This window comes from Neofelis nebulosa, chromosome 15 (assembly GCF_028018385.1).
Source record: "Neofelis nebulosa isolate mNeoNeb1 chromosome 15, mNeoNeb1.pri, whole genome shotgun sequence".
In the NCBI taxonomy this organism is placed as follows: domain Eukaryota; kingdom Metazoa; phylum Chordata; class Mammalia; order Carnivora; family Felidae; genus Neofelis; species Neofelis nebulosa.
Window position 1 is genome coordinate 12,863,899 of NC_080796.1, and position 14,894 is coordinate 12,878,792.

The 14,894-nt window shown below is 37.2% G+C and overlaps 1 protein-coding gene across 5 annotated transcripts in view; it reads left to right on the forward strand.

Moving 5' to 3' along the window:
- AKT3 (AKT serine/threonine kinase 3) overlaps positions 1–14,894 on the forward strand; it is a 307,958-nt gene that overhangs the window by 229,259 nt on the left and 63,805 nt on the right. For all 5 annotated transcript variants that reach the window (XM_058701173.1, XM_058701171.1, XM_058701174.1 and 2 more), the window contains one exon: positions 12,077–12,199. In XM_058701173.1, coding sequence (XP_058557156.1) covers positions 12,077–12,199 — 123 coding nt within the window. The remainder of the gene's footprint in view (positions 1–12,076; positions 12,200–14,894) is intronic.

Below are 14,894 nucleotides of genomic sequence, written 5' to 3' on the forward strand. Positions count from 1 at the left end.
CAGAACTGTGAGAATAAATTTCTCTTGTTTACAAGCGACCCCCAGTCTGTGGCATTTTGTTACGGCAGCCTAAACAGACTTAGGACAGCGTCAGTCATCCAGTAATTTCCCTGCAGGTGGGCCAGAGCCATTCTCCTCATCTTGTCTTTTCGTAAACCCAGGGGAGGTGTTAATCTGCACATCGCACAGACTGGCATTTCTTGTTGCTTGCTTACTTACTGTCTTTAGGATATTTAAGTTTCAGCTTCAACAGATATTATGGCAGTGAATGTAGTCATTGAAATTGAACATATTTTGTTACTCTGGAGGTAAGTTTTTTTGTTTTTTGGTTGTTTTTTGTTTTTGTTTTTGTTTTTACTATTACAAAGGAATGACTGAAAGTTGTAAAGGTAGTATTTGCAAGAAAAAAAGTTGTGTTGTAAATCTTAGACTGCAATGATAATTGTTAGGAACTTTTTAAAGTCCAGGTTTTTTGTTGTTGTTTTTGAAAAATTCCATTAGAACTAAATTTTTGCAGTGAAGGAAACGATCAACAAAGCTAAAAGGTAACCTACTGAATGGAAGATGATATTTCTAAATACATCCAATAAGGATTTAAATTTTTTTTAATGTTTATTTGTTTTTGAGAGAGAGAGAGAGCACAAGTAGGGGAGGAACAGAGAGAGGGAAACACAGAATCCAAAGCAGGCTCCAGGCTCTGAGCTGTCAGCACAGAGCCTGACGTGGGGCTTGAACTCATGAACTGTGAGATCATGACCTGAGCTGAAGTCAGATGCTCAACTGACTGAGCCACCCAGGTACCCCATCCAATAAGGATTTAATATCTAAAATACATGAAAAACTTACACAACTTAATATTTTAAAAAACAATTCTGTTACATAATGGGCAGAGGACTTCAATAGACTTTTTTCAAAGAAGACATATAAATGGCCAATAGACACATGAAAATATGCTCAACATCACTCATCATCAAAAAGTGCAAATCACAACCATGATGGGATATCACCTCACTCACACTCATCCGATTGGCTCTTAACAAAAAGACAAAAAATAACAGTGTTGGTGACAACGTAGTGGGAAGGGAGCCCTGGAACACTGTTGATGGGAATGCAAATTGGTGCAGTGACCATGGAAAACAGCATGGACGTTTCTCAAAAAATTAAAAATAGAACTACCATATGACCCAGCAAACTCCACTTCTGGGTCTTTATTCAAAGTAAATGAAAACTAATTTGAAAAGATATATGCACCTCTATGCTCATTGCAGCATGATTTACAGTAGCCAGGATATTTGAAAGCAACCTTAGTGACTGCTGATAGATGAATGGATAAAGAAGATGATTTGTCTCTCTATCTATAACTTTTATTACTTTGTGTGTACATAATGTATACATACACAAACATACATTTACGATGGAGTATTACTCATCCATAAAAAACAGTGAAATCTTGCTGTTCATGACAACATGGATGGACCTAGAGGGTATTACGCTAAGTGAAATGAATCAGAGAAACAGATACCATAAGATTTCACTTGTATATGGAATCTAGAAAACAAAGCAAATGAACAAATAAAACAAATAGACTCATAGATACAGGAAATAAACTTGGTTACCACAGGGGGAGGGCGGGGTGAAATAGGTGTAGGGGACTAAGGTGTACAAACTTTTAGTTATAAAATAGATTAGTCACGGGGATGTGACATACAGCATAGGTGATATGGTCAGTAATAGTATAATAACTTTGTATGGTGACAGATCATAACTGGACATTGTGGGGATCACTTCATAATATATAAAAATGTCAAATCACTGTCCTTATGATGTACTCCTGAAACTAGTGGGACATTGTACGTCAATTACACTTCAGTTAAGAAAAAGAATATAACTGTTTTGCAAGATATAGCAGTTTATTTTCAAAATAAACATTACCTGTTTTCTGAAGAAATAGTCTTATTTAGTAGGTTAAGATCACCTGTTTACATTAGTGTCTTCCTAACAGCTTGACTAAGTACAACACACAAAAGACAGGTAGTCGTTCCCTTAAAGGAACTTAAATTTCTAAACTTTCTATGTTTTTTGCTTGAGTAGCAAGTAACTCGTTGTTTTTGAACAAAAACAAGAATATTCAATTATTTTATATGATTTTCTTATGCTTCTAATAAAAATATCTTGAGAAGTGTAAACCTTATTTTCCCTATAGATAATTATTTGGAAAGTATTTTTGAATTTCCCTTTATTCTTTACATATTTATTGAGCACATATTATGTGCTACGTATTAGGTTTGGCTCTGAAGATTCAAAGCTCTAGAGTACTTGCATGGTCTTTTCCTGTGCTTTTCCCTGTGCTTCTTCCAGGAAAACAAAACTAATACAGCATTAAATTAGCCATGAGGGTTAACAGTACATGTATTTGAAAGCTTTGCAAAGTTTCTTTCTGATTACAGTGTAACAACTGCATGTCCATTGCAGAACATCAAAAAGCCAAAAAAGTAGTTATTTTAATTCAGTTGTAAAATAAATTTATTGACTGCTTGCTAGAAGCTAGTCACTGTGTACTTGGTATATGACATGAACAAGACAGATGGCCTCTGTATTTATGGAAATCATAGTTTTTGGGGAATTCATATCAAACAAATAATTATAAGTGATTTTCAAGGTAAAAAACAAAAGATGAAAACCACTCTAAATCTCACCGCCTAGCAATAATTGCTCTTACCATGTTAATATATTTTCCTGTTTTTATACTGTACACGTTTTCCATTTTATTTAGTATTCTAAAATATATACTAATTGTCTACTGATTAATTATGTAGATATACTATAATTTATCAAATCCTTACCAAATTTTGGGACATTTAGATTATTTCCTTAACTTAATCAACTTTGCTTGGGTATAATCTACATGCAATAAAATGTGCTCCCTTTAAATACACATTACATGAGTCTTGACAAACATTACATGCATGGAGTCCCCATTATAATAAAGATGTGGCATATTTCTGTTGCCTCAAAAAGTTCTGACATGCCATCTGTCACCCCGTCCTGCACCCACACTAGGCCCTAGGCAACCACTGACCTGCTTTGTGACACTAAAGATTTGATTTACCTTTCCTAAAGTTTCTTTGAAATTGAATCATATAATATATACTGCTCTGTGTGTTTCTTTTCCTCAGCCTAAGGTTTTTGAGTTTATTCTTTTTGTGGCACTTCTCAATAGCTTGTTCCTTCTCTTGCTGAGTCATGATGGATTGCGTGGCTAGACGAAGATCTGCCCTGCTCTTGGTGTACATTTGGACTGACTGCAGTTATTTCCTAATAAAAAGGCTGATACACACATTCATGTACAGGTTTTCTTTTCTCTTAGGTAAACACTGAGGAGTATCATTGCTGAGTTTGTGGTAAACATACGTTTATGTTTTATTAAAAAAGTCCAGAATTGTTTTCTAAAGTAGTGTCATTTGACATTTCTGATAGCAATGTAGTGAGAATTCTCGTTACTCCACAACACTTGGTGGGGTCAATCTCTTTAATTTAGTTATTCTAGTCAGAATATAGATGTGTATTATTGTGGTTTTAAGGTGCATTTCTCTGATGATTAAAATGATATTAAATATCTTTTCACACACTTCTTGGCTATTCATTTCTTGTGACCTGTCCAAATACTTTGCCTAATTTATTAATTGGATTATTTTCTCATTGTTATTATAAGAGTTCTTCATATGTTCTGGTTACAAGTAGTTTGCCAAATATATGCATCAAAATTATTTCCCCCATACTCTACCTTGCCTTTTCATCATCTCACTGATATTTTTTGACAACAGTTTTTAGTTTTGAAGTCTCAATTTATCAATTCTTGTCTTTTCTGGTTTTTATTTTTTTGGTCTGCTATCCAAGAAGTCTTTGTCAACCCTAAATCATAAATATTTTCTTCTAGAACTTTATAGTTGTATCTGCTACATTTAGATCTATGACCTATTTTAAATTGATTTTTATGCATATGAAAAGGTAAGGATTGGTGTTCCTTTTTTTTTTCCCATATGGATATCCAGTTATTCCAGCATCTTTTATTGGAAGTACTGTACTCTCCCCCATTGAATGACCTTAACACTTTTGTCAGAAATCAATTTGTCACGTATTTGTATGTTTCTGGACTCCCCACTGTGTTCTATAAGTTGATGTGGCATTCTTTACACTGATACCATATTGTCTTGATTATGGTAGCTTTAAAGTATGTCTTAAAATTAGGAAGAATACTGTTGTTTCTCAGAATTGTTGTGGCCCTTTTAGGTCCTGTACATTTCCATATCAATCCAGTATCAGCTTCTTAATCTTTACAGAGAAAGCCTGCTGGGACTATGATGCATTTCCTTTGAGTCTGTAGATCATTTTGGGGAAAACTGACATGTCAACAATATTAGTGTTGTGACCTATGTGCTCAGTATATCTGTTTATTTTTGTTTTCTCTAATTTCTACTGACACATTTTGTAATTTTCACTGTGTAAGTCTTGCACGACTGTTACCAATTTTTCCCTTACATATTTCTACTGGTTTTTTTCATTGCCAGTTGTTAATTGCTAGCATATAATACATTTGAGCTTTTGTGTATTGACCTTGTATCCCATGGGTTTCTGAAGCTCACTTATTGTTTTATAATTTTTTTGGTAAATTTCTTTGGAATGTTTTTGGAGACAGGCTTACTGCCTGTGAATAAAGGCAGTTTTACTTCCTTTCCAATCTGAATGACATTCATATATTTGTCTGTCTGTCTGTCTGTCTGTCTGTCTATGCCTTATTTCACCTGGCTAAGAACTCCTGCACAATGCCAAATAAAAGAAGTGAACATCCTTGTTCCCACTCTCAGAGGGAAAAGAGGTTCAGTCTGTCATTACTAAGTGTGATAATAGCTATACATTTTTAAATGTCTTTTATCAGGTTGAAGAACTTCTCTCCTGTTCCTGCTTTGTTAAGAGATTTTAGTATCAGTGGCCATCAAGTTTTCTTAAAACTTCTTCTGCATTGCTTGAGATGATCATATGGTTTTCCCTTTTTTAGTCTGTTAATACGGTGAATTACATTGGTTTCAAATGTTAAACCAATCTTTCATTCTTGGAATTAACCATCACTAGTCATGTTGTATTGTCAGCCTTTGTTGGATATGATTTGGTAAAGTTTGTTAAGACTTTTTACATCTGTGATTATGAGGAATATTGATACCTTTCATGTAGTAGCTTTGGTTTTGTATTAAGGTAATGCTGGCCTTGTGTAATGTGTTGAGAAGTATTTCCTCCTCTTATTTTCTGGAAGTATTTGCATGAAATTGTTATGATCTCTTCTTTAAGAGTTTGGTAGTATTCACTAATATTTTATTTGCAAGTTTTGGGGGAACTGCATTTTTGGGGATTAGGTTTTAAATACAGACTCATGCTTACCCCATTTTATTTTCAAGTTGGGTTGTACCATTTCACATACCATAAGACCCTTTGACCTGAACACCTTCATTTCCCCCCTTCAGGCTTTTATGCTACTGTTAATACATTTTACCTTTATATATGCCATAAATGCCACTATGCATTGTTATTTTTGTTTTAAACCAGAACTGTCTTTTAAAAAGATTAACAACACAAGAAAAATCAACATGTATTTACCCACAAAGTTATGATTTACAGTCTCTTCTTTACCTTGTGTAGATCCAGTTTTCCATCAGGTACCATTTTGCTTCAGCCTGAAGCATTTACCTTGAACATTTATAGTGTAGTGTTTCTGGGGCTCATTTCTCTAACCTTTTGCATGTCCCCAAAAGGCTCTATTTTACTGTCATTTTTGAAAAGATACTTTAGCTGTGTATAAAATTCTAGTTTGCCTGTTCTATATTTACTTACTATCAAGGTGCCTCTCCACTTTCTCCTGGTTTGCAGAGTTGTTTTTTTTTTTAATCTTTATTTATTTTTGAGAGAGTGAGAGAGAGACAGAGTGAGAGCAGGGGAAGAACAGAAAGAGAGGGAGACACAGAATCCAAAGCAGTCTCCAGGCTCTGAGCTGTGAGCACAGAGCCCGATGTGGGCTCAGTGTGAGGCTCGAACCCACGAACTGTGAGATCATGACCTGAGCTGAAGTCGGACGCTTAACCGACTGAGCCACCCAGGCGCCCCTACACAGTTTCTGACAAGGAGTGTGCACTCATTCTTTGGTCCCTGTGCTTAACATGTCTCTTTTATTTTTGCATTTTTAAAAATTGTTTTTAATGTTTATTTTTGAGAGAGAGAGACAAAATGTGAGTGGGGGAGGGACAGAGAGAGAGAGGGAGACACAGAATCTGAAGCAGGCTCCAGGCTCTGAGCTGTCGGCACAGAGCCTGACATGGGGCTCAAACTCATGAACTGTGAGATCATGACCTGAGCGGAAGTCAGATGCCCAACCGAGCCACCCAGGTGCCCCTTAACGTGTCTCTTTACCACCACCCCTGTCCTATTAAACTTTTCTTTTATGCCTTGCTTTCAGCTATTTAATTATGATGTGTCTTACAGGATTTTCTTTACATTTCTTTGTTTCCCTGTTTGTTTATTTACTTATTTTGAGAGAGAAAGAGAGCATGAGCAGAGGAGAGGCAGACAGAGAGGGTGAGATAGAATCCCAGTCAGGCTCTGCATTGTCAACACAGATCTCAATGCGGAGCTTGAACTCACAAACAAGGAGATCAAGATCTGAGCCAAAATCAAGAGTCAGATATTTAACCATCTGAGCCACCCAGGCACCCCTCTTCACATTTCTTTCAGTTGGGTTTTCTTTTAAGTCTTTGTGAATCTGCAGGCTTATAGTTTCATCAGATTTGAAAACTTTTTGGACATTATTCAAGTATTTTTTTTTTCTGTTCATTCATTTCTCTCATCCGATCCTCAGAATGCACTTATACATATGTTAGACTGCGGGATATCATCCCACGGTTTATCAATGCTCTGTTCATCTTTTTCATTATTTTTCTATATCTTTAACTTTAGATCTGTTTCCTGTGTCTTAAAAGTCTGTTACCATTTTTTTCTCCAGCGTCTAGCATGCTGTTAATTAAATCAGTTTTTTGTTTTTCATCTAGGACATCTCAGACTTCATCTCTTGAAGTTTAATTTGGGACTTTTCATATCTCCCATTTATTTCCTTATGCTTCTCTCTCTACCTTTTGAACTTTTAGACTATATCTTAATAGCTATTTTATCATAGTATTCTTCTATCTCTGTCATTTGTGTCACTTTCTGAGTGACACGTTTTTCTCCTAGTAATGGGTTATATTTTCCTAGTTCTTTTTGTGCCTGATAATTTTTCATTGGATGATGTTGTTCTTACTTATAAATGGTGATCATTTCCAGGCTTGCGTTTAACCGTAGACTGGCCACACTAGCCTTTGCTGTGACACTGGTATTGCCACACTGCCCAGGCAGGAACCTCACCCACTGTCCTGGGTGCCACATTTCTTAGGAGGCCTTTCCATCCTGCCTGGCAAGGATGCAAAGCACTTTGGGCTCTGTGTGAACCTGGGATCGTTTCACCTGATCTTTTCCAGGGTCTCTTTCCCTGGCCTCAGCCTTTTTCTTACATATGCTGCTCCTTACTATTTGGATTTTCCTACTGGATACAGAATTTTAAAATGCCTTTTTGTTTTTCATTTAGCCATTTGGCCGTATTGCTCCATTGCCTTTTTGCTTACGTAGCCTCTGAAAAATCTAGGATTATTCTCCTATTTGTTCTTCTGTATGTTATGTTTCCCCAACCTCAGAATTTTTAAAAGCTTTTCTGTCACCAGTTTTTTGGTGATTTGAATGTGCTCTGACTTCCTACGTTCCAGTAGTTCATGCATGTTTGTGAATTTTCATCATGTTGAGGTTCATTGAGATACACAGATGTATGCATTTATCATTTTTATCCAAGTTTGGAGAATCTGGGGCATCATTTTGCAGGTGTCTCCCTCCCTTTTTCAGGAACTGCCATTACGCATATGTTAGCTTCCTTGATGCTGTCAACCCGTCACTAAGGCTCTTTTTTTTTTTTTAAGTTACAATTTGTATAGTTTCTTTTATTGTGACTTGATACTCGTTGCTTTTCTTCTCTTGCAGTGTCTAATTTGTTGTTAATCCCATCTACTGAAATTTTTCAGATACTGTACACTTTATCTCTAGAAGTCCCATTTATTTCTATTTCTATTTCCCTTTATCTCATGTACTGTTTTAAAGTCAGTCTATTAAATCCACCACCCCTGCTATTTTTAAGGTCTGTGTCTAATGACTGATTTTTCTCTTGGTTATGGGTCTTATTTCCTGCATCTTCTTATGTCTAGTAATTACTGCTTGCATACTAGATCGTTGGAATTTTACATGAATGTCTGCGTTTTGTTGCCTTCTTCATATTTGTTAACCTTGATAATGTAGGTTTAGCTTGTACTTTGACTTTTTTGAAATACCTACTGAATGCCTGGATATTCACTAATGACACTGTTTTGACTGCGTAGAAATTGAATGTCTGTCAGCTCGGAGTGACCTCTGGGAATTATTTGGCATACAGATCTCCATTCCTACTCTGCTGGTTTTCCTAGAGTTTAACCTCACACACTACATTGCTCACTACTCTGTGGCATACTAAACGATGTGGATTTTGTGTGGCTTCTTGCTCACTGGTGTTCTCTTCAGCAAATGCCATCTACCTCACCCTCCTCAAAATCTACTCTCATTCTCCGGTGGTGAGACCTTGAATCATGCTTGGGATCTCCTTTCCTGCCAGTGATGTTCCTTCCACCCAGCACCCTTGGACAGAAGATGGGTGGCTTTAGGACTCATTTGTTTCCCTTTTCAGAAGGATCTTGGTCCTGTGCTGCCTCTTGTCCAGTATCTAAAAAGAATTCTGTTACATATTTTTCGTAATTGTCATTTTTTTGTTGTATGCATTTCTGCCAAGTTGTGTAGGGCAAGAGGGTAAGTCTGGCCCCATGGACTTTCTATTCTACTTTTCTAGTTTTTTAATTATTAGTTTAATGTATTATGTTTAACTATTAGTTACATCAGAAGTTTATTTTGATACAGGATTAGATGAGAAATCTAATATTTTTCAACATGGTAGGAAGCCTGTGTTCACATTTTTGTCATTGTATACACTGCTACAGAGAATATCCTTATGTAGAAGATTTACACATTTCCTTTTTTTTTAAAGGAAATTTCTAGAAGAGAAACTGTGATGCTTTAAAAATTATCATAGTATCTATTTCCGGTTGCCCTGTGAAGAGTTGCTGTCTGCTTACATCCCAACCACGAGCGTATAAAGATACTTATCTCACAACACTTCCATTGACAATGCTATTTCTGGATATGCTAAATTGCCTCATTTACGTGTTTATCTCTACTTTATTGATTATTATAATGTGGCATGTTTTCATAAACTGTGTTCATTTGTAGTCCTCTCATTTTAATTGTCTGAGTCCTTTTCCCTTTTTGCCTTGTGTCTTAGTCTTTTAATTTTTTTCATATGATTTCTTTATATCTGTATGCCATCTTTTTCTCTTCCTAGTGCTCAACACAGTGACTTGAAAATAATTAATGCTCACTAAGTGGAAAGTTGGTTTAAAGCCAAGGTAGAAACTGAGAAGGAATATCCAGAGAGTTAGCTAGAAAATCAGAAGAGAGAGCTGTATTACCAACGGCAAGGAACACGTTCAAGAAGGGGGCCAATAGCTGATGTTGTCAGTTCCAGAGCAGGAAGACATAAATAGATCATTGGATTTGGCAATTAAGAGAATATGGGTTATCATAGCAAGAATAAGTTCCATAAGATAACAAGGGTGTACATCAGAGGACAGCAGATTGAGAAATTATTCTTCTCCTTAAGTATCATTTTTTTTTTTTTTAGCTGATATTTTTATAGAAATTGGCTTGGAGACAAATTGAAGAATATGGTCTAAGCAAAGCTGTAGAAGGCTGCACGTATTATATTGATTTAGGGAGGATCTTTATCTTTTGTGTGGCAGATGAGTAGGTAGGCTTGACACTGTTTTAAGAAAAGTTAGGAATCTAAACAGTATTTTCATCCCATTAGAAGGTTGCCATAAATCTACGTAGAGATCACAGGGGTTCCTTCATCCAAGTTAGTGATATTTTGTGTAAAGGACAGCAGAAGTTACTTGGCCCAGAAATTTTTCAGAGTGGCTTTACTGATAATGGAAACTTCTTTCTACCTCTCATCCTCATTTGAATGGTTATGCATTAATAATATATATCTGCTTCTATAAATGAGTGAATTTTGAGAAATATCTCCGAGTAATTATATGCAGTGGTTTTATTTTGGCATACTGTATTTGATCACTTGTAAGGCGTATTTAACATTTCTGTAGTCAGAATGCCTTCTGTATTGTCTTTTATATTTGACAGTTTATTAATAGTTTTAATTGACAACTTTTTTGTTTCTTTTTTTGTTAAGTTTATTTAGAGAGTGCGCACGCGTGTACCTGTGCTAGCGGGTGGGGGGCGGGCAGGAAAGGAGGGAGAGAGAGAATCCCAAGCAGGTTCTGCACTGTCAGTGCGAAGGCCAATGTAGGCCCTAACATAGGGCTTGGTCCCACGCGCTGTGAGATCGTGACCTGAGCCGAAACCAGGAGTCAGACACTTAACCCACTGAGCCACCCAGGCACCCCGACTTTTTTTGTTTCTTGCTATTAACTTAAAATGGTGATGGAGTCCCAATAAAGAGCATCTTAGATTTGGTACAATATGACAAGATAGCATTAGAGTTTAGGGACTATCTGCCAAATATTTTAGTTTTACTATAACTGATGTTAAGCCAGTCTTTTTTGGCAGTTGTTACATCATATTATCTCCCACTCTTCACTGTGACAATGCGTTATGCATAAAATTTATCTTAAAACAGTGACAAGACTCTTCAGTGGAGGTGGAGGAGGAAGAAGGGAAGAAGTCTGTAGGGAACCTCTTTTATGTTGCTTAAGTTATGATTTGCTGTGTGAGGAACAAATCTTGGATAACCATGATTCTTACATGTTTGTTGGGGCACTAAGTCCATAATCGTGTGAAGGTGTAGTTAATTTCTGATCCAGTGGTCAAGGACACACTGATTGGTTCATTCCTTTAATCACAGACCTGTATTGAGAATCTACTGTGATACGTAGCAGTGGCCTCAGCACTATTAACAAACCTTCAATGTTCCTGGTGGATTTCTTAATACAGTGAAGCAGTACATTAAGAGTCAATTCATAGTGCCCGGAACCTGCTCCTTCCATACATGCATTGTTGAACTGAGAGATGAGATGGGCAGTTTTGCAAATCAAGAGCTGGCCTAAATGGAGGGCTGAGTGCTTGGCCACAGGGAGCACCTGTTAATCCTGTAGGTGATTCGTAGGAAGTGAAGGAGCTTATGGTTTTAAGTGATCATATGAGGGGAGAGGTTGGTGTTGTAGTTATTATTGAAATAGCACTAAAAGGGGAATAACGGGAGCTCCTCAGTCCGTGTTGACCATTACTAACATAAAAACTTGAAGCCTTATGGTTTGTCATTGTAGAAAACATTGGTTCAGACTTTGAAAACGTTTCCAGAGATCTCATAAATCAACAGCAGTTGTGGAAGAAAGCAAGTTCACATCGATCCGTTTTAGCGAATCAGCAGGCCTTCCTTGGAAATCAAATACAAATCAAATAACCAAGTAGAAATATACCGTCTCTGTTGTGTTCATTTATTTTAATAATATCTCGATACCTAATCCTTGCAAGAGTGAAGCAACAGGACCGTGAGGGGAAATGCAGTCTGATGATGCGTACTTTTTTCCTCTGGTAACTGAAGGTTAAATGGGTAGCAAGCAGAATGCCTTAAACAAGATTGGTATATTGATTAAAACGCTGATTTAACAGCTCGCAGTCTCCCCTTGGAAACCTGGAGAAGATAAGCCAGCTGCTGTGTAAGAGTGCTCCGCGTCCACTGAGAGTACGCTATCTATCATCACAATATGGTGGTGAGAGGTGTTTTATGTTTGTGTTAATTTCCCCCACTAAATCAGTAATTATTACAATCCTGTCCCTGCTGTTTACCCTGCAGCTGTTTTTCCATTTGTCGAGAGAGCGGGTGTTCTCCGAGGACCGCACACGTTTCTATGGTGCAGAAATTGTCTCTGCCTTGGACTATCTACATTCCGGAAAGATTGTGTACCGTGATCTCAAGGTAAAAAAAAAAAAAAAAAAAGTAATCAGAATTTGTTTTTGCAGAGACTATAGGGACAAACACAAAGTAATTACAAAGTTATACAGTTTGGAGAAAAGCAGATTTCGTTGGGAAAAAAAAAGCACTGTGTTTAAGAATGTAATTTATTGTATTTGACAGGGATTCCATTCACTGATATGTACGTAGTTCCTTTATGTCTGAGGTTTTGAAGTGCCCAGTAAGTAATATGTGTTTCACTGCTTTGGTCAGATGTGACCTGCCAATAATTGTTTCATTTTTCTGGAACTTTGTGAGTAATGTTAACCATCTGATTAAGAATCAGGTGCCTTTGCCAGGGACATTCTAAAGTAAGTTTCATTGTTATAGTCTACCATACTGTTATGGATGAAACTTGTATAATAATGAAGGTATTTATTGGGAAAATACTCAGTTTGCTTTTGGTATTGACTTTGTGGTGGCTTTAAATCCCTGAAGCCTTTTAATACAGCCTTTTATTAATTTGCTTAGTTTCCATTTTAAAAAGCACTGTATTGTTTTATGGGCAATAGTGACTTCACTTCTCTGAATTCCTTCCTGACAAGGCTCTGGGACCAGCTCTGGGTCAGCATCCATTCTGTAAAGAGCAGATAGCACCCGTTTCAGGCTTTGCTGCCCAGATTCGCTCTGCAGCTGCCCTGCTCTGCTCCTGTAGGGCAGTAGGCATGTGAGTGAGGCTGGCTGTGTTCTGGTAAAACTTCACTCACAAGAATGAGCAGTTGGCCAGATTTCGCTCCCAGGCCATAGTTTGCTAAGCCCTGAAGTAGCTCGTTAAAGGTAGTAGTAATTCTCATGTGACGCTGTTTTGATGGATTGGCCACGTTAGGGAAATGTATCCCATGATAGATTTGGAACACATTCTAAATGTGACTGTCTAGCTTTCATGAAAAGTAAATCCTATAGTAATCTTATTAAAATCTGATACAGAATTGCTTAATTTATTAAATACTAGCCCATTTAAAGTGTGATTTGATTTGTAGATGTAGACGTTACCAGAGTCTTTTATGAAATCTTTCTGTACGAAACGAGGTATAGATCTAGAATACTATGAAAGACATCACAACTGTCCCTCACTCCCACCTCACTCCTTTTCAACCTGTGATTCCTACATCATCCATTTAAGTGCTTGTCTTTGAAGATGTTCTTAATCATGTACTTTTAGGCTACGAATGACCCTAAGGCGTAACTACCTCGCAAAGCATTATTCTGCACACTGATGGTGAAATTTAGTATGTATGTTTGTGTAACATGTTATGCATTAAAGTTTAAAAGTAGCTATAAATACCGTATTTAGGAAAAATGAACTGAGCAGCTATAAAACATCTAGGTCAGGGGTGAGCCGCTGTGCAAGGGCCAGATGCACCAGAGGGGAATACCCATCAACAGTAGGATTGTATTTAGCCTGAAGTTTTTTATGACAAAGAATGTGATGGAATTAAGCTTCTGCATCTGATGTCTGAGTGGCCAAATAATCCATTAATGTTTACATGTCTTGAATCTCAGTATTTTTTTTAAAGAAATTAGTTATATGGCATGACAAAACTTGTAAGTTTCATGGCATTTCAGATAGACTTAGAAATAGTTTGCTCTTCTCTGAGTCTGCTCTCCCCGCTGAAGAAGTGTTATATTTTATGGATCCTAGTTGTGGCAGGGGGGGGGGGGTGTCCTCGATTTAGGGAAATGAGAATAATCTGGAAGTACTCAGTAACATATTCAGAATGCTTAAAGCTGGAAGATAGAACCATTAACCTAAAGGAGGAAGAGAAAGAATGCTCCTTTGATTGGCAACATTGATTAAGGAATGTTATAATTGGGATGGTCTTGGTCAGTATTCTTTGCGAATGATCATTAAATGAACCAACAGGGGCACCTGGGTGGCTCAGTCATGATCTCACAGTTTGTGGGTTTGAGCCCCGCGTCAGGCTCTGTGCTGACAGCTCGGAGCCTGGAGCCTGCTTCAGATTCTGTGTCTCCTTCTCTCTCTGCCCCTCCCCTGCTCATGCTTTGTCTCACTCTGTTTCTCAAAAATAATTAAATGTAGGGGCGCCTGGGTGGCTCAGTCAATTGAGCGCCGACTTCGGCTCAGGTCACGATCTCGCGGTCCGTGAGTTCGAGCCCCGCGTCGGGCCCCTGTGCTGACGGCTCAGAGCCCGGAGCCTGTTTCAATTCTGTGTCTCCCTCTCTCTGACCCTCCCCCATTCATGCTCTGTCTCTCTCTGTCTCAAAAATAAATAAACGTTAAAAAAAAAAATTTTTTTTAAATAAATAAATGTAAAAAAATTTTTTTTAAATGAACCACCATATTGTGCATTTAATATGAGTTTCATTGCCCTATCCTTTCTGATGTTGGAATTAGATCAACATTGTTACATGGCAATATATATGAATACCAGTCCAAGTAGTTACCGTATACATAGACCACTAACTTCACTAGACAATTAGGTAGTCTCTGCTCTCTTAAGTTTATTTTTTTAATACAGTATTAATCTCAAGGTCTAAGTAAATATATAACATAGGACAGAATATACACACGCATATACACCAGAAAGAGTACATGTAATGTTAAAAGCCAAGCATTCAAATTTATACAAGTATTACTCGTATCCGTAGTGCAGGATTATGCACAAGCAAACAAGATCCTGTAGGTGGGATCATTAAT